The sequence below is a fragment of the Eubalaena glacialis genome, chromosome 2 (genome assembly GCF_028564815.1).
Source record: "Eubalaena glacialis isolate mEubGla1 chromosome 2, mEubGla1.1.hap2.+ XY, whole genome shotgun sequence".
NCBI lineage: Eukaryota > Metazoa > Chordata > Mammalia > Artiodactyla > Balaenidae > Eubalaena > Eubalaena glacialis.
The window spans coordinates 130516993-130544140 of NC_083717.1; the positions used below are offsets into that span (position 1 = coordinate 130516993).

Here is a 27148-nt window from a genome sequence, read left to right on the forward strand (position 1 = left end):
TCCCACAGTTCTAGCAAATTCCATGATTCTGGCCACACTGCCAACCACAGTGGATCTGAAGAGTCAAATCTGTTGAAAAGAGGCTACTAGGGTCAGAAAATGTGGAAGAACTCAAGCAGCTTTTCAGGATTTTTTGGTTTATTTCCATTTCCTTTTTAAAATACAGTGCCCTAGTTTTTGTGATTTTCTTATTTTGTTAGAGAAGAAGGGTGAGCTCATTAGAAAGGAAAACTGAAAAACAGGAATGCCCACATTTCCAACTCCATTTCCAATCTCAAATCGTTCAAGATGCACACGTTTATTGTATACCAGTAGACCCAGGTCTTTTGACACCATTGTCAGACGTTGTCGGCTCTAAACTACCAGGAAGATTTTTTACCCTTTGATTTAAATTCAAATTTCATTTCAACAAAGCAACCAGAACAATTAATGAATTAGGTTCTCTAAGTCAGAAGTGAAAATAGAAAATAAATGGTGTTGTCATCTTTGATCAGAAAGTCATATTTTCAGCAAAATGGGGCAGAGGCAGCAAGTCCAGTTTGCAGGACCATGAAAAAGGAGTGTCCACCCACAGGATACTTAGAAATTGATGACTATGACAGCAGCCCTTTCTAGAGGTAATAACGTCATTAGGTTGTGATAATCCTCCAGAAACCCCAACAGCCCTGGATTAAGAACATCTGGAAATTGTTCAGATGACACAGATTTCTGTTTCCTGCTGTTAAGGCTTCAGTGATGCCTCTCTGTGGCATCTGTCGCCGTCTAACTTCTTTGCAAACCTCCTCCTTTCAAATCAGGAAGTGTACATAAAGTGCAAGTAAGATTCAGTCCCTCGCCTGTGCTTCCAGGTTCTTGCTTTGATACCCAGGATTACCAAATCTGACAATTAAACCGCTGGCCAGCTAGGTCGTCTGCAGGTATTTCTGGAGTTAGCAAATGAGTTCATCTGGTAAAGAGAGTGTCTGAAGGTAGATGCAGTCTTGGCAAGAAAACACAAAGTACCGTACGCAAGACAGGGATGTGAATGATGCAAGCAGTAGGGGGGTTCTCATCACCGAGTCACTAAAGAAGTGGCCTTCTTTGGATCTCCACTCTTAAAAGTGAATTCAGGAACTGTTACTAAAATGAATGAGGCCAGCGGATTTCAGATCAGGGTCAGTCCTCAGTGAGGGCAGCTTCAGTTTTCCCTGGGTTGGGAAGAGAAAAGAAAATGAAGAGGGTAAGGAACCAGATCTGATGACTTTCATGTCACAAACTGTCACCCCAAAAGCCTCCAGCAAATGCTTCCCATCTTACAGAACAAAGTTGAGCGGAGTGCCTCCTGACAGGGCTTAGCAAAATGTGTTTTCTTTGGGATTTGCCAGGTAGACAGTCCAAATGGATCATGGGTTAGGCAATGTTACATACATCTTTAAGATTTCTTAGATTAATTTTTCTTGATTAATATGCCCATAAGCACTGTGACTCTTCAAGAAAGAGATACAGTATGTAACATTTCCCACATTTGGGGACCAGGAATTTTACCTTCTCTCAAACTAACTCGGCTTTCAATACAATGTATTTTGGGAAACGCTGCCTTACAATACTGGTTGGAGGGGACAGGAATGACCTTACGTCATATTCAGTATATATTACATGAGCCCAGTTTTTTTAATGAGTCACACTCCCGTACCAATATAATAAATTAACCATCGTTGTTGGGATCCACTGTATTTCCTTTGCAATGTGCCAAAATCATGGGCAAAATTTAACGTTATGTTTGACGGACAAACATTAATGATCAAAAGTTAACTATTTCCCATCTATTATAAACTGTCACACAATCAGTGGACAGTCACAGGGGATGTCCTTTGCATTTTTTCCTGATTTTTCCAGCAGAGCTAAGGCCAAGGTTTCAGAATTAAGCCCACCAGGCTGTCATCATATATATATGCAGTCTTGCATATATATATGGCTGAGACTGAACAGAGTATATTAGAATATACATAAAAATCTGGAATAAAAGTCAGGGACTGACTTGATCAAAAGTCACAGAAAATTATCAAACACATACTAGTTAAATTCCTGAATTTCTTTTTGGCTTCTGCCCTTTCTTCAGCATCAAAGTACCAAACAGTCATGGCATATCTGTGAAAGATAAGTAGATATTAGAAAAGAGGTTTAAAAATACTACCAAAAAAAAAAAAATACTATAGATTTCACATAACAGTCATTTGTAAAGCCAACATTTAAAATTTTTCCTATTATCAGAGGTCCATCCCAATTTTAATTTAAAATAAACTTATCTGGTTTCAAGTCTATTTAAATGTAATAAAACATTTAAGGAATTCCAAGTATGCTCCAGGCATTATCCTGGGCGATGGGAATTCAAATGGTCATGTGAATACATCAGCCTCTTTCTCAAGGAGCTCGGCTCTAGCAGGCAGGAAAGGAAATTTAACAAATAATGTAACAGGTCAAGATGATCTACACAGAAAGGGCTAGAAGGGAGTCATTCTGCTAAAGACTGAGAGACCTAAGTTGATGGGGAGAGCACAAAGGAGTGAAGCTTTGAAGAATAACTTATCAAATGACAGGACACCTAAAACTCCTGGCTTTTTTCTTTAGTTTTGGACATTGAGGCAAAGATGCAATGGAATACTAATGCCCTCAAGCTTTCTACTGCGTCCCATCTATGGGATAGACTATAATAGGAGTAATTTCATGCATGAGTTTTCAAAAAGTTTCATTTTATTATTATTATTAGTTAATGGAATTTCTATAGCACTTGATTTTTTCCAAAGGCTTCCCATCAACATGTGCTAATGTTTCCCCTGTGACCCTGGTCATAGAGGAACTGGGGAAGAACGAGGGAATTCTGCACAAATGACAGGGTCCAATTATTGTACAACATTAAACAAGCCACAAGCAGGCTTTGGTGGTGGAATCAGTTACCTGCTCACCTAGGGCACATCCCAATTTGATATTTCATATGCAACTCTATGTGGGGCTCAGATCTGTGATTTCTGGATGGGGCCACATAAACCTTAAGCTCTTAACACCTGTGATTTTAATTTAATCAGTCTTGTTAAGGTTTAGTCATTATCTTTCTACCCAACCTCTCTCCTCCCTGCCCCCAACTGCTATTCCCAACTCAGGCTGCACCCCACAGAGCTCCAATACCACCTGGTTTACAGCTTTGGCCATAAAACAAAGGCAAATGAGAGGCAGAATCTGAAATCAAGATTATATCAAGAGTTTCCAGATTAATACTAAACAATACTAAATTGTTCAGTTACTCTGAAAATCTCCCCATGCATGATCTAAAAAAAGAAGTCTGAAAAATCCAATTGTTGGGACATGATGGGTACAGTAAGCCCAATCCAATTTTAAGCTCAGGAAAGGGTAAAAAGGAAAAGAAATCAGAACAAATTCCTCTTTCTTTTTTTTTTCTTTCAAGTTTTTATTGGAGTATAGTTGATTTACAATGTTGTGTTACAAATTCCTCTTTCTTTTCTCGAGGTTCTTTCTCTGCTTGCAGCTGGCAACTTGTAAACTCATCCAGAGCTAACCAGACAGAATTCCTGTTATGTGGCAGCCAACATTCTCTAGGGGTGGTTCAACATTAGGTTTTTTTTAAAGGGGGGTAGGGGGAAGAAAGGAGAGAAGAGAAAAATGCTCTGGGAAATTCGGAATCCAAGATGCTCACCAAATGGAAAACAATTTGTTAATAGTTCAAACTGATGTTAGGTTTGTGTACTAAAGAACCCAAGATTTCTCCTTTAATTTTTATTGACTTCAAACAGGTTTGCTATCAGCTTTGGGGGGTGGTTGGTCTCTCATCTGCATAGAGCACAAGTTTAGAGAATTCTCTGGGGGTTTGTACATGAAGCTTCTCAAGAGGAATCATGGCCCTGGCTGTTACCTGGTTGCATAGGAAGGCTGGACTTCATGTGGGTTCCTGCGGTCTGACCAGAAGAACAAGAGTCTGTCAAAAATGGGCTCCACATCCGCTATGAACGATTTCCCTTCTGGAAATATCCGCAGGACCCCACCATGTAGCTGAGGGCCACAAAGAAGGTAGATTATTTCCTCACACATAGCTCATTATCAATGATATTTCAGCCTCATCTAGAAACAAAGCCATCTTCCAACCACCACTCCAAGCGTATATTACTCCCAAATTTTTACTTCAGCCTCATCCTTTGTATTAAATGTTATTTCAAATTTGGCTAGACATATCTCCTTATTCACCTCCCACCAAATGAAGCCTTCCCACCCTCACAATCACGGAGTCCATGGATACAACATGGAGTACTACTAGGTCAGATCATACAGAATTGCCAATTTTCGATTGTTTCTGACCTATAACCCCCTCCCGCCCCTCCCCCCGGCAATTTCATATAGTTCAATCTAATACTAACAGCTCCCTAGGATAGTGACCACACATAACCTCCCCTTCAATGAGAATTTACAGCTTTCTTTTGAGCTCCCCTATCTCCTATCTGATTTCATCAGTTGGAAGTTACATGCTCTTTTTTCTGAACTCTCAGACCACCTTATCTTTCATGACATATATCACTCTCTTCCTTGAATTACTTTTTTTTACATGTACACCCAAGCTGTCCTACTAGAATAACCATGTCCAGGTAGAATTCAGACCTCACACATCGATGTTTCCTCACAGCACAATGCCTGGCACTAGCAGGCACTCAAATATTTTTTGAATGTTTTCATACTTTGTGATTTATCATCACTGATCTGACAACTTTACCCTCTCGCCTATAACACTACCTTTCAAGATTTTAAAGGACAACTAAGGGATATAGTTCAGTCACGTTACCAATAGGGAGCTGACACAAACCTTGTCACTAATTCACTGGTTTCCCAGGTTCAGTTTTTCTGACCCCAGATAAAATATCCTTGCTTCATGACAGCAAGTATCTGGCCTAATGAATAGCGAAAGGAGATGCAGAAGGTTCAAAAGCCAAATAAGCCTGAAAAGTTCTCCAACGTCTCAGACTCCTAAATCATCCCTAACTTTCAGAAAGCATACAAATTCCAGACAAATGTTTGTCAGTGTGGAACCAGACTTCATATCTCTATCTATATATATGTTCAAAAATATAAAAATAAGCCATAAAACCTTTGGCATTCACAAACCATAGTAAACCATGGCAAGAGGCCACCAGGGAGACATTTTACCCCAAGAGGGAGGACTGTGTGGGAAACCTCACTTGGGGATAGTTTAATATCCTACAGTTCTATTTTTGTGAAATTCTCTCAGTGTTGGTCCTGGCAGGGAAAAGTATATATCTTATTCCACATTGAGAATCGAGAATCCTATCAGCTCTGGATTAGACTAAAGAAATTGATCCCCATTCCTAAAATTATAAATTATTTTCTCTTCATCAACCATCAAATTATAACCTATAACCTAATAATGGCCCTACCCACCCACCCCCATCAAATTAACTTCATATCTATTATTTCCATCTCATCAACTTTAGTACTAACACCGTAAGAGGAAAAAAGAAAAAATATGAAATAGAAAGGATTCATCAGTGGGGATTATGAACTGCAAACTTTCCTCTAAGTCATCTGAATTCTTTTCCCATAGTTCCTAACCCCTCACTCTACTCCCATTATTCCAAGTACCTTGGCATCCCAGTTCTTGTTCAGATAGTAGATGCAGGTGATGCAGCGGCCGTCACCACTGGGGTTGTCCACATGTCGAACATAACCTGTTCCATTTCCTGGGTAGCAAGCCACCATCGCCTATGGAGAAATCCCAAGGAAGCTGGTTAACAAAGCTGAACCAATCTTCTCCCACCAGTGAACAGCTGAGTAACACAGTCTCCTTGGGTGCCACGTGACATAGGTGACTGTTGGCTTCTTAACTTCACGTACAGTACATGAATTTGGACTCTTCAGCATATATGATTAACGGCCAAGTTATACCTTATGGCTCAGCCCAGTGGAAAGTAGTTCAACAATATTCCCACAATTCTAGAACATTTTGGACAGTATCTATGGTTGTCATTAGGATGCCCCGCCTTTCTTCAACCTTTCTTTTTGAAAAAGCAGGTTCTGGGTTCCCACCCTAGAGCCACAAAATCATAATCACTAGGTTTGGAGTTTAGGGATTATGCATTATTGACAAGTGCCCCTGAATCACCGAATCACCCGCTGTCTCAATCAATGGCTAAAGATACTTGCATTTACAAAGAGACAGGAACCAATGACGAAGGAGAAAAAGGTTAGGCTTGCTCAATAAAATGCTTAGGACAGAAAGAAGAGGGGAGGGTCAATGGAAGCTGTGCCCCGACTTGTCAGCATAGATGACAGTCAGATCCAGTTCATAGAAAAAGCCACAGACACATCTTAATGCATTTTTCAATGCTTGTCTTCTTCCTACTGACAATTATCAAATTAAATGATAACCTGAAATCCTCTTCCTTTTGCCCAAGCGCTACCTGTATCAGTCAGGTGGAGAAATAAAGCAGGAAGCCAAACTAAAAATCCTACTAAAAATTACTATTAGGGAATTACTACGAAGAGGGTAACAAATCTCTAATTGTTCCCTGGAAAATTTATAGCAAAGAGTAGAAAAAATTAGACAAAGTGTAAAAAGCCAGTTCTTTTCACAGGACACTGCCTTATTTCTAAAATATCTTTGTAGGGATGAGATACATGCAGGGAAGATCTTGGCAACACAAGATGAGAAAAGGGATATTTTTTCTGTTTTGTTTACTGATGTATTCTTAGTGTCTAGAACAGTTCCTGACGCACAGAAGGTAACTGTTTAAATTTGATTTTGTTTCTTGGTGGGGAAGGGGGCACCGCGGGGCTTGTGGGATCTTAATTCCCCAACCAGGGATTGAACCCAGGCCCTCAGCAGCGACAGCGCGGTGTCCTAACCACTGGACTGCCAGGGAATTCCCTTTTTTGTTTTGTTTTGTTTTAAAATTTGATAAATAAATGAATGAATAGCAAACAGCTCTTTCCTCTAAACAGTAAGTTTACTTTCTACCTAGATCAATGGAGATTTTTGTCATTTTAAAGCATATCTTCAAACATACATGTAGCGATCCAGTTCACATTTTCTTTCATAAATGGCAAGACTGTTTCATTGGTAAAATAACCAGTCAGGTAGAGCCCAAACTAATAACACTAGTGGCTCAATGAATCAGCTTCAAAACCATGGGTGCCAAGTCACTCCCAGTGGTAACACGAAGACATGAACCAGGCATGTACTTGAAAGGCTTCTTGCATACTAGAACAAAAAGAAGGCTGAATAGTAACTTGGCTTTACACTGATCTTAAGGCTTAAGTCACCATATCTCTCAAACGTTATATCCCTAGGCGGCTAGCAATCCCCATATCCTGCCTCTGAATGTCTAAAATGTCAATGCAATGTCATCTTAGAGCTGAAGTTAGGCTGTTAGCTTGAACATCTTTCAGAGGTGGAATTCTGAGGCTACTGCAATCGAGATTTAACAAATGATGGTACCACCAGGCAAAGGATGGCTTGGGGAAAGGTGATTGGTAGCAGACAGAAATGATGGGTCTAGCTGGGGAAGAAGAGATAAATGAAGTCGCCTATAATGACTAGGGAATTACCCATCCCTGGAAGCAGCTATTAGGATTATAAGAGCCACCACTGAGCCAATAATGAAAGTCACTTAAGCCACAAACAATTATAGGCTGAATTCCCTACCAACTCAGCCTCTCCCCACTGTGAAGCTCTGAAAAGAAGAAAAAGTACTCCATCAATGCTACATAATCGGGCAGAAACAGAGACACAGATGTAGAGAACAAACGTATGGGCACCAAGGGGGGAAAGTGACGGGGGGAGGTGGTGGTGGTGGGATGAATTGGGAGATTGGGATTGACATATATACACTAAAATGCATAAAATAGATAACTAATAAGAACCTGCTGTATAAAAAATAAATAAAATAAAATTCAAAAAAAAAACGCTACATAATCTTATATTCTTAAACAGCTCTACTCTAAGGAAAAGGTCAGTGGTCTGGATGTCCGCCATCTAACTTACTCTGCAACTAATCATGTGATCCCAGGCTTGGTTTCTTTCCTGTAAAAAATGGCTTGGGTTACCCAGCCTCTGATGGTCCAAGAAGATCTCAGTCTATCTAAGCATCAACCCCAGAAGCAGCAACAGAGTTCTTCAGGGCATTAGGAAGTGCTTAACTGCCTCAGGACTCAGCTTAGATTAAATACTGATAGAAAGAGATACAAACGCACAAAAGTACATCCTTTTGTATGTACTGCTGCATCTATAAAACGCACGCATAGAGAAGGAGCTAGCACATTCCAGGGGACTTATCATTAGGACAAAACTCCTAAGTGTCAGCAAGGTATCTGATTGCTTAAGGGAGAGAAATATAGAGAATTTTTCTGGCCAGAGTGAATCTTCACCTTCTCTCCTGGTTCCTGAAACTATAGCATCAAGTTCAAAACAATGCAAGCAAATCATTGTGAGCCTCAGTGGGCCTGCTGAAACTACACAGGCCAATTTTATCAGTGTTTTCTGGACAAGAGCCACAGGAGATGGGTCTCGGCTTGGGCACATTCCCAGTATCTGTTGGGTTTTGACACAGTCTAAAACCAGGAGGCTAAGGATGTGCTGAGAAGCAAGGCTCACTTCAATGACATCACGCGTTTCTGTGCCAAACTGTGCACGGGGCAGAAACAAACCCCGGAAACTGATCAGTTAGTTCAACAGAGCTGCTATCCAAACCTCATCAAGCCAGGAAGGGACTTAGAGTGTACAGAGGAGGAGAATGCTCCAGGACAATAAGAACATCACCAGAGTACTTCAATGATCACATGACAAACACGCTGCGCAATAGCACTGACACCCATCAGGAGGAAGTCTCACTTATTGCCGACTTTTTATTTGCCAGAACTTGCGGACTAGATTAATATTTGAAATTTATACAAATTTAATAACGTGTTAGTGTGACCTGCAATAGCACATACAATTTAGTCCTATACTTCTATTCTTGGATGGGCAGACAAATCCACATGTCCCCTTATGTATTCACCATCCTTTCCTATGGCCCCATAGTGGACACCCCCAACCCCCTGCACCATCCCCAGAGGCTTCTCCATAGCTCTGTAGCAACAGGAAATGAGTGGAGAGGGGTGAACCCCTCCCAGGCTCCTAAACTGGCTCTAGACCAGAGATATGTGCTCTGGATACCTAGGTGGCCACGTTCAGGCAGTAAATGTGTAAGGATTCTTTGAAAATGTACATAGACATATAGAACTTTGACAGCAAAACCCAAGTAACAAAATCTGTTCCCCAAATGCCACAGGTGGAAAAGAAAACAGTTTCTGTTAAGGGGTATTACTGAGTTGGCTTCATAAAAAGCCATATCTCATCAATCCCAAAGGTAAAGTTGAAAAAGGAAAGTCCAGGATTTCCATCCCAATGCCTAAACAGAATGTTCTTAATTGAAACCAGTTTGATCGCATATATACACCATTTCAAAAAACTGGCATCATTGACCTCCACTGTCCATTCATGGGTGGGAAGGGGATACATCTGTCCCATCCCAGCCTCCACTCAGATTCACCACTTCTCTAAAAACAATCAACAACATAGATGTTTTATAGAAACGTATTTTACATCACTCATGACTTCAGCGTCAGTCACTAGTATGACTTGATCTTAAAAGAGAGAGTGACGTTTTACATAAAGTTTAACTCAGCAAATTAAAATAGTAATCAAGTCTTATTTTATTTACCAAATTTGCAATAAATATGAATCCATTTTTAAAAATTTGTCAAGAATAGCATAACTTCAAAGCTGCCAGGTTGAGTGACCTTTAAACTGGCATTTTGGTCCACGGCCAAATGCTAGGTCCCTCTAACTGTGAAGCAGAAATACCAGCCAATCTTGGTAAGGATTTGTTTTGAATTACGAACGGTCCCTAGCAGAGCATATTTTAATAAAATGCCACCTAAACACAGAATAACCTGTACTTAACCTCTTCACACCTCAGTTTTCTCATCTGAAAAATGGGTTTATGAGGATTGAAGGTGATAATCCATGTAAAACAGCGCAAGGCCTGGCACACACTAAATGCTGCTTAGTGTCAGCTATTTTTAAAACTGATGATGTGCATGTTTTTGTGTTCCCCTCCACTGGGGCTTCAGAATGTCTCCCCTTCAGGGATCCGATCCTACCTAAGTGCTTTGTAGCTTCGAACCCAGGGCTGGCAAACTCATATAGCCTGTGGCACTTGCAAGTAACATAAAAAATTGAAGCCAACCAGGTATATATGTGTCAAAACTCTAGAGTGTGTACTATGCTACCTACAACTAGGGAATTTTCTAACCTTGGCAATGAGGGGCCGGTGTTACAAAATCTTCAGATTTTAGGACAGTAGCAGGGAACTGAACCGGATTTGTATGTAAACTCTCCTGTATATTTTTTATCCCGATTGTTAAATCAGGGCCACAAAAAAACATATCAGGCTGGATTTTGAGATCACTGTCTGAGGCTCTCCTAAGAGATCAAGCTACTCTGTGTTACTTCCTGAGCTACAAGGAGGCACCTTCCCCATTTCTCTTTACCAGGCTCAGCTGTATCCTTTATCCTTCAGTGCCATCCACATTGCACAGGCCTCCACCAAACCTCTCTCCCCTCAAGTCCTTCCCCCGTGTCCGCTCTGGATATAGCAATGGGGGCCCAGGATCCCTCCTCTCTTTACCATAAGACACTAACCACATAGAGTATTAGATGTGTAAAGACTTGAGAAGAAATACACAAGACCATGCACCTTGGTTAGCTTGGAAAAACAGCTAAGCAAATGTAATAGCTGAAGTTTTCTGGCCAGAAATGGGTCCAATTTATACTACCTAAATCGGACAAAAATCATACGATATCACTTACATGTGGAATCTTAAAAAATGATACAAATGAACTTATTTACCAAACAGAGATAGACTCATAGACATAGAAAACAAACTTATGGTTACCAAAGGGGAAGCGGTGGGGGATAAATTAGGACTTTGGGATTAAAATATACACATGACTATATATAAAATAGATAACCATCAAGGACGTACTGCATAGCACAGGGAACTTATACTCAATATCTTGTAAGAACCTACAATGGAAAAGAATCTAAAAAAGAATACGTGTGTGTGTGTGTGTGTGTGTGTGTGTGTGTGTGTATAACTGAATCACTTTGCTGTACACCTGAAACTAACATAATATTGTAAATCAACTACACTTCAATAAAAATTTAAAAAATATATATATTACCTAAACTACTTAAATTCCTACAATATTTACAATGCATCTTTACAACATAGTTGCAACTATGCAAAGCTTTCTCCAACAGTTTCAAGAAAATGTCACTAAACAAGAGTTCACGTTGCGGCCAGTCTCTTACAAAAAAGCAAGCTCTCAGTGTGATGATGAACAGCTCATAAGCAGAAAAAGTGCTTTAGAGTCTTTATATTCATTCTCATGTCATCTAGATTGGCATAAAGAAATTAGCTGGAGATAATGTAGGCACTTTAAGGAAACAAGTGTGCAAACTGTCACTAGTTATCTTGGCATCTTGCTTGTTATCTGTCTTGTTAGTTAAGAGCAAGCCTAGCTAGTTCCTTCCTCCTAGTGTCCCAGTTAAAGACTGATGTAACGAAATGAGAGAGAAATGGGAAATATGCTTTTGGTGGGCAATAGCAAGAGCTGTGTCCAGCTACCACGTTCCCCTTCCCAAAGTTTCAGCATCTGACCATACAATTCAGAAGATTCAGAACATCAGACAGTCAATATCCATCAGGTAAGTAATCTTGAAAACGAACCCCAAGTTATTCACTAAAATGTCTTCTATTATTCTATTTCTATCCTGGGAACTTCTGCCTTCCTCATGTGCCCTAAATCCACACTAAAAATTCCCCTCCCTGAACCCACGTACCCAGAACTCTGCTACATATAACCTCACCTCCAATTTAGAACAATAATCATTATGCCCCCATACCTGAACTTTGTTGAAATGCAGGAGCTTCAGTAATTCTGAAAATGAAAAATCAGAAGTTATTGATATAAGCAACTCTCAGTTGCTCCGGTGAAGTAGGCCTGCTGGTTCCTCCTGATCAGGCAAGAGCATCCTGCCTAGAAGAGCAGGGAATTTACCATATTCACTTGAAAACCTGTCCTCGGGGAGACCTTTTTCATCAATGCCCCTCTTTACTATGAACTTGGTCCTAACTTTGGGATCATTCAACCAACTATCAACAACTATCAAGACTCTGAAACCTTCTACTCAGTTCTCTTCGCTCCTTGTGATTCTTACATTAAAGAGCTGGGCTCCCACACCCACCCTCAGAAATATGCATAGATGCACACACACACACACACACACACACACAGAAGCATGCATAAGATCACAAAGGATTCACGGGCTTGTAAGGTCTAACTGAACTAGATCAAGATTCTATTTCAGGGGATCCTGTACTTCGTGCATGAACCTGAGTAAATCACCCTGAACTTGAGTGAATCACCCTTCCCCAGAAGCCACTGAAACTCTCCGAGGCCAGGAATTTAAGAGACTATTGTCACTCCTTTTCGAATTCTGCTTAATTCCTCTCCTTGGAAGGGATTCAAGCAGAGCCCTGCAATTAAGCACAGTAAACAGGCCCCGGAACATCGACACAGCAATACAGGCTGTTTGGGTTTGGGAAGGCGGCCCTTCCCGCAGAGACCTGGCTCCCGGCCAGCGGGGTGACGGCTGAGTGACAGGGCTACGTGCGCTGCGTGAGGGTGGCAGCGAGCCCACACCCGAGCACACAGCCCGGCAGCCCGCGGAGGGAACCGGCACGGGAAAGCCCTCCCCCATCACTACCCGAGTCACCAGAGAAATGTACTCAGTAAGGGCTTCCTTGCAATTATGAAATCCGCACAAGTCACCCAGGCCCTGGGTTAAGGACATTAACACAGGCATTTAACCGTATCCATTCCGCTACCTCTCCTCAAATCGTTAACAACTGCCATTTCCTGAAGACCCATGAAGCCAGGGAGCACGTTAGCGTGGCAATTTACACGTATTCTCTCATTTAATTTCCAGGTTAAGGGGAAGGTGAGCAGCGGTCACCTGCCCTGAGTCACCCTGCCCACAAGTTTTCGGTAGAAGTCATTAACCCTGGGAGCTATCATATTGACCTAGAAGTTATCTTATTCCTATAGAAAAACAAATTCATGAGTAATCCTTAAGGCAATATGGGGGTAGGGACGTTTAACTTCCTTTGATGTGAGAAACAGACTTATCAGTAAATAAAACTTTACATGTAGCTCTCTAAAGGCTTTGAGCCGAATAGAAAAAAAAGAATGTCTGTGACCGCAGGATTGTCAGAGAATTAAATATGGTTGGCTTTAAATTCTCATCTGGAATGAATCCTAAAATACTTGAGGGAAGCCATGATAACTTAAATACAGTTGGTAAGACAAGATTTTATTGAGTAATATACAAAAATATATAGTTACCAATCAAAACATGTCAAGAAAAATGCCTTGAAGCGATGTTCTTCAGAGAAACCAGGAAGCACTTTACTTGCAATTCCCAGTGACTCTGAGGAGTCTTAACGTGGGACAATGTAACTATGTTGGAAAAAGAAAAAGTTAAAGAACTTTCTAGGAAACCAGATCTTAACATTCACATTTGGATTTCAGCACTTGGAAAAATATATCTGCTGAATGAAAGGAATGACACACAGCAAGTCAGAACTAGAACTCATGAAACTCGGGAGGCACATTTATTTACTGAACAAACATGTGTACGTGCCTGACATTGTTCTATGTGCCTCCCAAATATTACCTCATTCAATATTCATAACAGCTCCATGAGGCAGGAACCATTATTATCTCCATTTTACAAATGAGGAAACTGAGGCACGAGGAGTTTAGGTAACCAGCCTTTTCGAACCCAGTTAGTCTGGCCGCAGAGAGTGAGCTCACGCTTTACGGGCGCAGCTTATCCTTTGTCTAACATTAACCGGTTCACCTCTTTTTTGAGAGAACTAAGATCTTCGGTTCTTCTTGAAGTATTTCACTTCTTCTCACCCTCGCCTATCACCCTTGCCATAATGATAGAAAATCACAAAATGCAAAAAGAAAGAAAAAAAAAAAAGAGTGTCCTTGGTATTGAGTCTGTGAACTAAAAGCTCCAGGGCAGTGAAGGGGGTAGGGGGTAGGCTGCAGGTAGGGTTCATTTCCACAAAAGCCGAGAGCAAAGGAAACTGACTCAGCCCCGCAGCAAAACACTAGTTGTCCAAGTTGCCTTTGATTGGTTATTCCCACTGCAGGACAAACTCAATCCCACTCTAAACTCTGTAGCCCCATATCTGACTGGGATGCAGTTGGTCAGCAATCAGTCTTCTCCCCAGGCTGCTCTTCCCCTTACCTCGGGGTCTGTGGAAGGAAGTCAGCCTCTCCAGGACCTTTTCTTTTAGCTCAGGTGAACACCAGCCAAGGTTTTCAGACTTTTTCAAAGTCAGAAAGCAAATGAACAATTAAGAAAAAACTTTAAAGGAAATACAGAAGTGTATTTCCCTTGGGAAGGCACCTGGTAAACTCCAAGGAATCCCAGGGATGAGACAAATTTTCCTTACTTAGGTGCAAAGCTTATTCAGGAGACTCTTAACTCCACTACTACCACATTAATTAGAATTCACTGAGTACAGAACTTTCTAATATCAAGTGAATTAGAATACGCTGGATACAGACCCACTATGGCTTACAGGAGGGGTGAGATCTAGAGGACCACTCAGACACGTGAAAAGTAAAAGGCTCTTCTGAGAGAAATGTGTAAACTACTTTGGGGAGCAGCAAGGGGACTAGAAATAAAGGAGCTGCCTGGCCCTGAGTCTAGGGGGCAGCGATGGTGAATATAATTGTACCTATGTCCCTTCAAGATGGGGCTCCAAGAGAAGCCCCATTTTACAAACGTGGAAACTGAGAGACAAAAAGTGATTTACGGGACATTATAGAACTAAGCATGGTCTTCCCACTGCTAAACACTGCTTCTCTAATATCAGGAAAAAGTTGTTCACTGAAAACAGGTGCAATTATTTCCAGAGTGACCATGAATGAAATTGTCTTCCTTCAAGATAACACAACAAAGGATTCTCAGATGATTATCATGGCTTATCAAATAGAGGCTCAAACTATTTTAACTGGGAAATCAAAGCCCTCCATGCAGAAGTAGGAAAAGGCAAGTGCCAGCTACTCTCCAGTCTCTACCTAGTAAAGCCTTTGATTACGGTCAAGCTGGATTCGTTTTTCGTCTTTGCTTCCCCAAAGAGTCCCACACTTCAGCCATCTTACCCTAGAGGGTCAGAAACAACCCTAGGCTTCTGTGTGGTGTTCAGTTAGCGCATAATAGATACTCAATACTGACAGAATCATCTGCTCTTTTCCAGTTTGTTCTCACCCCAAATCACTACGATGCTTTCTTGTTCTCCCTGGTGCCTTGAGCTTGCACTCCTTGCCAGGCTGTAGGATACAGGGGAGCAATACTGCGCAGATATTAACAAAGAGTGTTCCCCTCCATTCAACGCAACAGGAGAGAATCAGTTCCAAATTATACTCCAATTCTGGTTCTGGAAAATTAACTTTTATTGGAAAAAATAATAGAAAAATTTTGTGCGTTGTGTGTGTGTGTGTGTGTGTGTGTACTTAACACGTTAATGTGTTTTTCTCAAAAATTTCCCAAATGAAACAAGAACACTTGCATTTTTTAGTTTTAGCAATGAATAAGCTCAGATCTGATCAACTGATTGAACGCCGATTTTCTCACTGATAGAGAAACTCCAGGAAGATAGAGCACCATCCCCATTTAGCCTCCTCATATTCATTTTATTCAGTGGTTCTCAAACTTCAGCCTGTATGAGAATTGCCTGGAGGACTTGTGAGCTTCTGATTCACTAGGTTTGGGGAGAAGCTCAAGAACATGCATTTGCAGCACGTTCCCAGGTGATGCTCATGCTGCTGGTCCCATGACCACACTGAGAATCCATGGCTATTTTGTGGCAAAGCACGAGTTTTTGTGCAATGCCTCACCCTAAATAATAAAAAGTCAAGGGGAATTAGAATTAGTCACCTGCACTAGTTAACTTGGAGAACAGGAGATGGTGGGTAAAGCAGGAAGTGAGAGGAATTCCTATAGGGCAGTTTCTGGCACAGCCCTGGCATCACGATTCCTGAAACTGGCAGGAAACATTCCAATTGCAACTCTGCAGCATTGCTGAGGATTACTGTCCTGTCAGCGCTGGGGTGTGACTGTGGATAGAGTCAGATCTCTTCTTCAGGAATCCAGTAAGAGGCACTGAAAGCACCTATTTGCCCTCTCAAATAAAATTTTAGTCTCAATTTTCATTGAATTCCTTGTCATCTGGAGGTAGATTTATATTATTGTACCCATGTTATAGACGAGGAGAGTGAGGCTCCGAGAACTGACTTGCCAAAGATCACAGTGAGACAAAATAAAACGTAAAATGTCCATCCCAGTGCCTAGTAAGTTACTGACCAAATTAAGTTCAAATATAAAAATAAAAATCGACCTTGTTCCTAAAGAAGTGGAGATTAAGGTCCTGAGATGCTGCCTGCCAGGGTCTGAGCGAGGACCAGAAGCCAGGGTCCTAGCCTCGTGGTCCCGGGCTTCTCTGAGGCAGACCTCTAAGTATGACCTGCCAGGATCTGATGTGACTTGGTACTTTCTAGGGCCAAGCATAGAGTACCAGAACTAAGAAAAAAACAACCTTACAAAGCCAAAGTCCCTCCTTTGAGATGGTCCCTCACAGACTGTTAATGTAATAAAATAGTTAAACCCTTTAGCATCAAATTAGGGACCAAGTTGTAAAACCTTTTTCTTTTTTCTTTTTCTTTTTGGCCTAACAAAATATTTATAGCACGAATGGATAAAGAAGTTGTGGTACATATATACAATGGAATGTGGTACATATATACTCAGCCATAAAAAGGAACGAAATTGAGTCATTTGTTGAGACGTGGATGGATCTAGAGACTGTCATACAGAGTGAAGTAAGTCAGAAAGAGAAAAACAAATATCGTATATTAACGCGTGTATGTGGAACCTAGAAAAATGGTACAGATGAACCGGTTTGCAGGGCAGAAGTTGAGACACAGATGTAGAGAACAAACGTATGGACACCAAGGGGGGAAAACCGCGGTGGGGTGGGGGTGGTGGTGTGCTGAATTGGGCGATTGGATTGACATGTATACAGTGATGTGTATAAAATGGATGACTAATAAGAAGCTGCAGTATAAACAAACAAACAAAAAAACATCTAATACTAAACTTTCTTTGGGTTATTTGTATGGAAATATGTTAATATAAATGTTTCAGACATTACATGAAATTTCTAAAAAATATATATATATATTTATAGCTTTTTTTTTTGACACCCTGACATCCTTAAAATCGAAGTTCCTTTTAAAGATGAAATTAAGTCAACAATAAAGGACTATTGGAGGCACTAAAAATATATATCAAGCTTAATAGTCCCTGCCTTCAAAGAATTTATAGGTAAATGAGGCAGGCAGGGTAAGCAGCAAAGAAATAAATGTACTGGGGTGGCCCAGGTTGAGCCACCCACAGAGTTCTAGGAAGCAGAAGGGAACTTCACGGAGAAGGCAGGAGGATGGATTTTTGAGGAGAAGACAATGGGGAAGCTTGGTTTGCCTGGCAAATCTGTTTCTAGCACTTCAGGGATCCGGAGGGCAGGAAGGCTGTCAGTGGGAGATTAAATGTAGAAAGGTCAGATGGGGTCAGACGTGGAGGGCCTTAAATGGCACGCTAAATTCACAGCATATACGGTGGACAATGGGGAGAGAGCACGGTTGGGTGTGTTTTTGTTTGTTTGTTTTTTTTGTAAGCATGGAGACTGCATGATTAGCATTGGGTTTTACACTGCATAACACTGGCAAAGCTCATTAAAATGGATCACAAGGAGAACAAGAACCAAAGGCAGGTGATTTCTGATTAAAGTAGGTATCTTTAAAATACTTCCCTCCTCAAGGATTTCTACTGTGAAAGAGAAACAACATTTAGTTTTTTAAAAAAAGACAAAACTTAAGGTTCCACAGGGAGCCAAAAAAAAAACCCTCAAAAAGCCAAAACAGCACAAAATAGCCAAATTTTGACCAATAATATTGCACGTTCCTGAATGAACCTTCAACGTTTAAAACAGTTTTGTTTACCTACTCCAAACAATCAAATTAAACTGCAAAACAATATAAATAGGAAAGAAGCCATCCAAAAAAAAGAAAAAAGACTCACTGCCAACATTGTGTGGGGTATTGAGATTTCTAAGGAATAGTCCCTCAGGTATGACTAGACAGATAAGTAGAACTGGGAGGGGATGTGGAGGGAGGGGCACAGGCAGAATCTGTGATCTATTTGTCTGGAGAACACAGAGCAAGCTCCCCCAAAATGTTCAGACTGTTTAAAACAGTGTATCTTTACTTCCAAGCAATGCTCAGAAAGAAGAGTATTCTCCTGAATACTTCAAAACAACTTCAAGTTGTCCTAAGAGAACCAAAAGTAGATGTCACTGACACCTGGAATTGTGTTTTTCCATTTGTCTTCTTCCCACTGGCAAATAATCAAGACTACTATCATATTCTTTGAATCTCTGTATTTTGGAATTATTTTTATATGCTGTTATTATTTTGGCTTCATTTTGGAAACAAAAATAAGAGTTAATATGAGATAGGTACATTTACTCCAGAACTTGAGAAACAGTGATCATTGCATCTCCTAAAGAATGAAAAATTGGTTTGACTAAAAATAGAACTACCATATGACCCAGCAATTCCACTCCTGGGTATATGCCCAAAGAAAATGAAAACACTACTTTGAAAAGATACATGAACCTCAATGTTCATAGCAGCATTCTTTACAACAGCCAATATATGGAAGCAACCCAACGGTCCATCCACAGATGAATGGATAAAGAAGATGTGGTATATATACAACGGAATACTACTCAGCCATAACAATGAATGAAATTTTGCCATTTGCAGCAACATGGATGGACTTGGAGGGGATTATGCTAAGTGAGATAAGTCAGATGGAAAAAGACAAATACTGTATGAATCACTTGTACGTGAAATCTAAAAAATACAACAAATGGACAAATATAACAAAACAGAAGCAGACTCACAGATACAGAGAACAAACTAGTGGTCACCAGTGGGGAGGGGGGCAGGGCCAAAATGGGAGTGGGGGAGTAGGACGTACAAACTATTGGGTGTAAGACAGGTTCAAGGACATATTGTACAACACGGGGAATATAGCCAATATTTCGTAGTAACTGTAAATGGAAACTAACCTTTAAAAATTGTATAAAAATAAAAAATTAAAATAAAATTGGTTTGACTTAAGGAGGTATTAACATTGTACTGAACATGGAGGACACTCAGTAAGTAGGAACCAAATGAATCCAACACAAGATGTGAAAGCCTACATTACACAACTGCAAACCCATGGGTCTGTAAGGCTGGGACTGGGTAGAGGCAGGGGGTAAAAAATATGACACTCAGTCACTACCAGCTCACCAAAAACAAGAATAGGAACTCACCTACAAATCAATATCAAAAGAAGATACAAAATTAAGGTAAGAGCCATATTGGTTTAAGATTGAAATAATCGAGGGAAACAGGGCACAAATTTCTATGTATAAAGAACCAAGCTAACTGATCTTGCTTGGCAAACAGACACATAGTTCTGAATCTGAGCCAAAGCCAAATTCCTTGGTCTGGCATCATAAAATGATTTGTCTGTCAAATTTACAATTCCAGTGTCTCTGGAGTCAGCTACCCACTGGGTACCCCTGGCAGTTGCCCAGCAGAATATATCTGAACTATCATTACTGTCAGAACATGTGCATTTGACAAACACTGGAGAAAAATGACACTCATTTCTTAGAGCAATATTAGTTAACAGCTACGAAGTGCTGCTACAAAGGAATTATCAAAGTCTGTAGCTATAATAATTAATGAAGAGTTAATAACCTTCTCCGTAGTGCTAACCTGCAAGCTGCGCCTTGGTGTTCAGTAGACATGGGTCAAACTGTCATTTAACTTACTGGAGGCCACAAAGGTGAGTCAAAATCAGAGGTCTTGCCAAACTGAGCAAACATGGTCCAAAGGCGAGATGCCCTCTGAACTTTATCCTCAAGTGCTAGGATGCTTCTCAGATGCGCTCTGCTTATCATGGGTTAAACTCCACCCCCAATTTTAAGCTCATCAGAGAAGTCTCCCAGACAAGGTGCATTTTCAGGATAGAGTTGTAACACGCAACTCCAAGACTGCTTGTTATTTATCAAATCTGAAATTTTTCTAGCCAGAGTTGGGAATCAGGGAAGCATTTACAAATTTTGCTTGAGCTGAGTAAGGTCAGAAAGGGAAATAATTCATGACACCCACAAGTCGAATGCACAGACTGGCTACTTAATTCCCACCTAAGGATGGGTGCTAATCAATTTTAAGTCAGAATTATATTTAAAAATTATAAACCACTGGCCATCTGAATTTTAACGCCTATTTTCCACATAAATAATTCTGAAAACGGTAAACATATACTAATTTCTTCAAAAAAAGAGCCAGATGGACAAAGGAGATAAACAACTGTTTTAAGATATTCCTGGTAAATTAAAGACCATGATTGATTTTAAGAGGCTACATCCTAGCCCTAGTTTTCTTGAGCTTAAAATAGTTAATAAAGTAGAGCAACTTTTTTCTTTTCCTTAAAAAAAAAAAAAAATTCCCAAATAAGACACTGACGCAGCTGACTTCACCTACTGACCGGGTCTCCCAGCCCACCTGACTTATGAAGCAACCCCAACCGGGGTAGCGCCTTCTCTATTAAAGCACTTTGCTCAAGCCCAAGACCTACTCCAATCTCTTCTCAAGGGCCTATGCAAGACCTCATTTCTCCAAATACAAAAACCACCTAATTGCTGAATGATTGAGCAATTGGACAGATGTAATTTCTGATACCTCCCTAGCTCCAAAAACCTTTATTGTTAAAGTCCTAATAGTTTTGGTCACTTATTTTAGTCACTTCATGTTAAGTAAATAGAGAAACTGGACAAAGCCCAAAGAAGAGAAACAAAAATGACTAATCAGTGTAAAACTGGTCTGTTTAACCAGAAAAAGAGAAAACAAAGTTGGTGACAACCATTTCACGCCACTCAACTTTCAGCTTACTTCTTTAGGTGCTTTTATCATCCCTTTCCACCTCCTTTCTCCCATCCATGTACAGATCTACCACAGTGCAAGGCATTTAATGATTTGTGAATGAATAAATTAAATTGATACCCCCTGATTTCCCGCTTCACTGCAAGCAGACAAGGTCATGGTGGAGTGGCCAGTGGGCCAAAATTGAACAAAAGAAATTATAAAGGAAACACACATACGCGCACCTTCTTTTCTTTGTTCCCAAGTGTCATTCAACAAAATAGACAAAGAACATTATGAAAACTCACACTATGGAGAAACTTGCTTCACTGTCACTGAGGCTGTATTCTGTAAATTATTTCCTTCCTCCAAGAGCTAAAATACAAAACCTTTTATTAAGAATCCTCACCTTATAGAAAGATGTTCCCGTGCTTCAAACTCAGTGCCTCCTCCCCCTAAAATACCTTATTTTTTTTTTAATTAATTAATTTATTTTTGGCTGCGTTGGGTCTTCGTTGCTGTGCGTGGGCTTTCTCTAGTTGCAGCGAGTGGGGGCTACTCTTTGTTGCGGTGCACAGGCTTCTCATTGCGGTGGCTTCTCTTGTTGCAGAGCACGGGCTCTAGAGCGCGCGGGCTTCAGTAGATGTGGCGCGTGGGCTTCAGTAGATGCAGCGCGTGGGCTTAGTTGCTACGTGGCATGTGGGATCTTCCCGGACCAGGGCTCGAACCCGTGTCGCATGCATTGGCAGGCGGATTCTTAACCGCTGTGCCACCAGGGAAGCCCTAAAATACCTTATTCACAGATAAATTTTTAAGATTTTAATTGCAGAGACACCACGTATGATGCCTAGTCCCCAAACCCCATGCTCTAAGAACTGCACCTCTCATGGGCCCTGGCAACTGTATTTGTGATGTATGATTCCACATGCCCTCCCAAACCATCCCCACCCAAGGTTGACAGGTCCTCTTTCAGGGGATGAAAACAGGGATTCTAGAATGTTAGTCAAGTCTCTGTTGAACTCAAACTGAGGCTGAGATGGCCACTGTGGGGTAGCCATCTTGAGCCGTGAGCATGGAAAAGCAGCAAAAGCTGGACGGAAGGTCGAGAGGGCTAGAAATAAAGAGTACAAGCAGAGAAGCAAAGATGGAGGCCATAGAGCACCAGAGAAAAGAACTAACACACCAGCTCCCCTGGACGTTAAGGACTTTCTAGTTCCTAGTTCATGGCTTCAGGCTTCTGTGAACCCCAGTTGCATTTCCTGCACTTGGGTCCTGAGAGAGATCCTGATCTTTGAAATTCATTATCCCAGGTTTGTCTAAAGTAGTTTACAACCATGCTAAGCTCCATCGAGTCATGAATATTCCTGATATCACAGGAGAAGGAAGGGCCAAAACTGTTCTTGCTCTAGCAGCAAAGGAACAAATCCACCATTTGTAACATATTTTTTGTTATCTACAACTTACTACTGTTTCATCATTTCTCTGTACAGTTTCCAGGGGAGGATTGACCTGTTGATTCATAATACAAGCCCCATAACCCTATCATCCACAGCTACTCCAGTTGGGGATCCTAACAACCAAGCTGGTTAACAAATGCTTTTCCTGCAAATAACAGTAGGAAAACATTAGCACAGCATTCCATTCTCTTCTTCAAATGTACTTTACTGACCCACTTCAATGTTTGGGTTTTGTCTTTTTTCTTTTTTAAGCTTGAGAATAATCAAGCGTGAGCTAGAGGATCCTACAGTTCAAAAGTACACGTGAATATAAGCTCTACGGGGCAGGGATGATGCCTGTCTACTTTTGTATCCCCACCCCTGCACAGTACCCCATGCTGAGTGAACATTTGCTGAGGGAATGAAAGGAGGGTAAGTAGGAGCCTAAGAGTCAAAAACACAAACTCTGGGCTCAGACAGACCTGGGTTAGACTCCCAAATCTCCCCTTAGAACATTTATGAAGGCTCAGAATTCTGCTAAGAATTTTATGTACACCGTCTTATTTCATGCTCCTTCCCCCGCCAAAGCTTTAAGGTATTCTCTCTCATTTCACACTTGGTGAAAACTGTGCAACTTACCTGTGGCCACAAGGTTAGTCACCCCAAGTCCAAGACCCTAACCCCTATGACAAACTGCATTTACTGCTGACTTCGTGTCCTTGGGCAAATGATTTAATTACTCAATTTGCCGAAGATTATGGTTCTGAAGACTGTCAGACAGTGTCTGCAAAGTGCTTAGCACAGTACCAGACGGAGCCAACGGCTCATTAAAAGGTAGTTATTATTATTAGAGTTACTAACTTCTGCTGCAAACAGAAGCACTGTGGGTTCTATAAATTACACATTCTCTGGAAAACAGCCATGTCCAAGATCTAGGCAGCCAAAGCAAAAGGAGCAAATTAGGACCAATATTTATCTTGGATATGATCTAAGTTCTCCAATAGGGAGTAGCAGATAAGAAATCTTTTCATAGCCTGAAAGCAATGATTGTGCTTGAAGTTAGGGGGCACCATACTGCTGTATATCATAGAAACATCTGCCCCAGAGTCTTCAGAAGCACCCTTGGATTTTTCTCCAACAAAGCGGAGGTAGATAAATTCTGATCAGTTAACACCTTTTATGGCAGGGAGGGGAACACTTTAATATTTCTTTCCATAACCTTCCACAATTTCAATTTTAGGTCCACTATATTCCTATTCTATTTCCAATGCCTCTGCAATTGTTTCATTGAGATAAAGAGCATTATTACCTTCTTCAATGACCTTTAAAAGTTCAGGGAAAAAAGTATTTCATTAGGATTAACAAGCATAACACCAAGAAATGTAAAGTACCTAAAAAAAAACTGGTCTAAAATATGTAAATGTATATATTGGCAATTGTTGAAAATGGGTGATAGGAGCTCATTATACTAGCCTCTCTACATTTATATATGTTTGGAAATTTCCATAATAAAAAGTTACAAATAAATGTTTAAAATAAATGTACAAATTCTACCTTTTAATAATTTAGATTTTACTGAATACCTGCTTCTAGGATGGAGAGCAGGAAACTGGGTATGTATCACTACTCTGGGAAACAGCACAGAGTAAGGCACTCAGTTGAGGGAAGAGAAGTAAATAAGGTTAAATTAAGGTGGAACTAATATAAATCATATAGAAATGGAATGTGTTTCTACAATGCTTTAATAATGAACTTCAAGTTAAGAGACCCAGGGCTACAAGACATTACTAAGGAGACTTCTTTATACAAACAAACCAAACTTTTTTTTTTTTTTTGGAGTACATATAATAATTGTTTGCTCAAGCCTGGTTTACATTTGGTTTTAGCTGGCCAAGGAATATCCCAATTTAGTGGTGATTTTCCTAAAGGGCAGAAATAAAGAACTTTGTGCCAAACCGCTAAAGGAAAGCTGGAAGTCAAGGTACGGGCAGATGTCTCTTCAGTGGACAAAAGATGAATTTTCTCTTTTCAATTCACAGTCGCCTTCTGAAAGGGTTAACTGAAAAGTTATTTGTTCTACCCAGATGATAATCCATAATTGAAAAATCACATCTAGAGATCTTTTATTTTTCCTTACCCAGACGTACACAGTGCTTTTCACTCAATTTGTGGAGTTAAATTCTAGCCTAAAACCCTACCATTGTCCATTAAGTCAAAGCTAAAATAAGGACAAAAATTTAACTTTCAAATATGTTAGTGACCTCTTTCCATCAACGAATTCTGATCTCCCTCCTGCAGAGCAAATTCTGTTCCTAGAATGCTAGGGGTGAATTTCCTAACACCAAAATTTAAAAGAAACTCTAAAAAACTGATGAGAAGCCACCTGCTGTTCTAGGTTGAAGCTATGTACACCTCTTCAACACTGAGGATAGCTGGTCCCCTCCTGAACCCATCCCAAAGGCGCGGTCATTTACAAAACAAGTGCAAAAACAAAACTAATCAAGACAAATGGCTTTCTACTCCATCACCAAAAGGATGCAACAAGAATAAAGAAACACTTTACCATCAATCTTCTACAGAGTCCGGCTAACTGAATTTTCCCCTAATCAAAGTAAAATTTAGGAAGTAGCATTTTCTTCTAAGATTTACTTTATTTGCATTCTATTAAAAACAGTGCTTTCAGATATTCTAACCATGTCCTCCTGGCTTGAAAGGTATACAGCAATCTCTTCTCTATTCCACTCGCCCAATCCAACCCCTTCATTTCTATACACTTCCAGTCTTTACCACTTGCCCTTTATTAAAAGTATTCCTCATAGTTTATGGGACAAATGAGACAACAATGGTACGTTTTATCACAGGATCAATCTTAAATTGAGGAATACTACATACAGTGTGACAGAGTAGTACATAGGTGAATGTTCACCTTCCTTCTCACGCTAGTATATTTTGCCTCACTGTGTTAAAGTAAAACTTGTCTACAGTTCTGAGTGCCCCTTGACCAGTCCACAATAAAAGAGGTACAAAATCACTCTCAGAACTGCCCTGGAAAACTGGCTGGATTATCATTTGTAGAAAAGACTGAGTAGCTCGACTATCCCAACGTAACGTACACGCACCTACATCATGGTACTCCACGTTCCCATATTTCTGCCAATCTACCTGTAAATGTTTCCAAGAAAAATTACCACCCAGGGAGTGACTGCTGGCCATTTGAACAAAAACATGGTTTCTTTCCAGAGGTACTTGACTACCCTCTTCTGATCACTTAACTGGTTGTTCTCAGTGGATTTCCCCAGCAATTGATAGTTAGGAAAGGGGGCTGGGGCTCAGCACCAGGAGAGAATTTTCAACTCAAGTGGATGATCAAATAATGTCCTGGGCACAGAAAGCCAAGGGCAGCACTAGAGAGTGATGATGATGAGCCTTACTCCTTCACAGGTCAAACTCTTCCCACACCTGCCAAACTCCACAAACCAAATGCCACACTGTGAAGTCACACTGTCTCTAGAATTCTCTAAAAGTGCTTTCGTTGGAATCCCCTCTGAACACAATGAAGGGCTGACGGGCAATATTAGGTGACTTGAAAGTAGACATTTAAGATCATGAGTTCGCGTGTCTCGGACCATACATAATGTTTCTAATAACCTGTCCCAACGTGGGGCGGGGGAGTGGGGAGTGTAGGGGGGAACCAGGCGGACTTCTTGCTTCTTGGTTAAAATCTAAAGTTCGCTTGCAGCCCTGCGAAGGCGACAGACAACGGACTCCGAACGTCCCCAGTCCCCGCGGGCTGCAGCAGCGGCCGGGCACCCGCGCGCGTCCTACCTTGGACCTTTCCTTGACGTAGTATTTGCCCAGCCGGCTCCCGCAATACAGGACCAGCCTGTCGATGAGGGACAAGAGGAAGCTGATGGCCTCGCAGCCTTCCTCGTTGCCCCCGATCCACGTGATCTGGTCGCCCCGCAGGTGCCGCTTGGAGACGCCGGCTCGGGGCCCGGCCAGCTGGCCGTCCCGCAGGGCCCCGTTGCAGTGCAGCTGCTTGACTCGCTCCAGGACACAGTCGCCCACCACCTCGCCCAGGAAGTTGTCCAGGTAGCAGAAGCCGACCTCGTGCAGACAGGGCACGATGTACTCCAGGGCGATCTTCTCCAGATCCAGCCTCATGATATGTCCTAGGGGCATCTCGCCCGCAGAGCCGAGCTCGGGGACCCCCAGCGTGCACCCGGAGAGAGAGCGACCTGCGAGCGCGCTCAGCCGAGGCGCAGGGAGCGTGGCCCGGAGTTCAGCTACCTGCGGCGGCCACGGTCCCCGAGCCACCGAAAGTTGTTCGCAACTCTGGGGAGGAGGGATCCCGTTCAGCGACCAGCGGGAGTTGTGCGGGGCTCCACGACTCAGCGCCGGACTGGCCCAGCGAGGAGTCGGAGGGCCCCTTTTGGAAACGCGGAGCCACCACTGGCGCGGCGGCGGCCCCAGGCGGGGAGAGGCTGAG

At 41.4% G+C, this 27148-nt stretch overlaps 1 protein-coding gene across 1 annotated transcript; it reads right to left on the reverse strand.

Moving 5' to 3' along the window:
* Positions 1-277: 277 nt before the first annotated feature.
* On the reverse strand, positions 278-27148 carry EGLN3 (egl-9 family hypoxia inducible factor 3). Its single transcript, XM_061182430.1, has 5 exons — positions 26485-27148; positions 5638-5757; positions 3905-4041; positions 2054-2127; positions 278-1187 (listed from the first exon to the last, which is right to left on the reverse strand). The coding sequence occupies exons 1-5, from the start codon at positions 26839-26841 to the stop codon at positions 1156-1158; spliced, it is 720 nt and encodes a 239-aa protein (XP_061038413.1). The 5' UTR covers positions 26842-27148; the 3' UTR covers positions 278-1155.

Excerpts from the sequence above, each read along its gene's own strand:
- EGLN3 (XM_061182430.1), bottom strand. The coding sequence starts at position 26,841 with ATGCCCCTAGGACATATCATGAGGCTGGATCTGGAGAAGATCGCCCTG. Across the intron at positions 5,758-26,484 it reads ACGTCAAGGAAAGGTCCAAG|GCGATGGTGGCTTGCTACCC; the intron begins GTAGGACGCGCG and ends ATTTCTCCATAG. Across the intron at positions 2,128-3,904 it reads CAGCCTTCCTATGCAACCAG|ATATGCCATGACTGTTTGGT; the intron begins GTAACAGCCAGG and ends TATCTTTCACAG.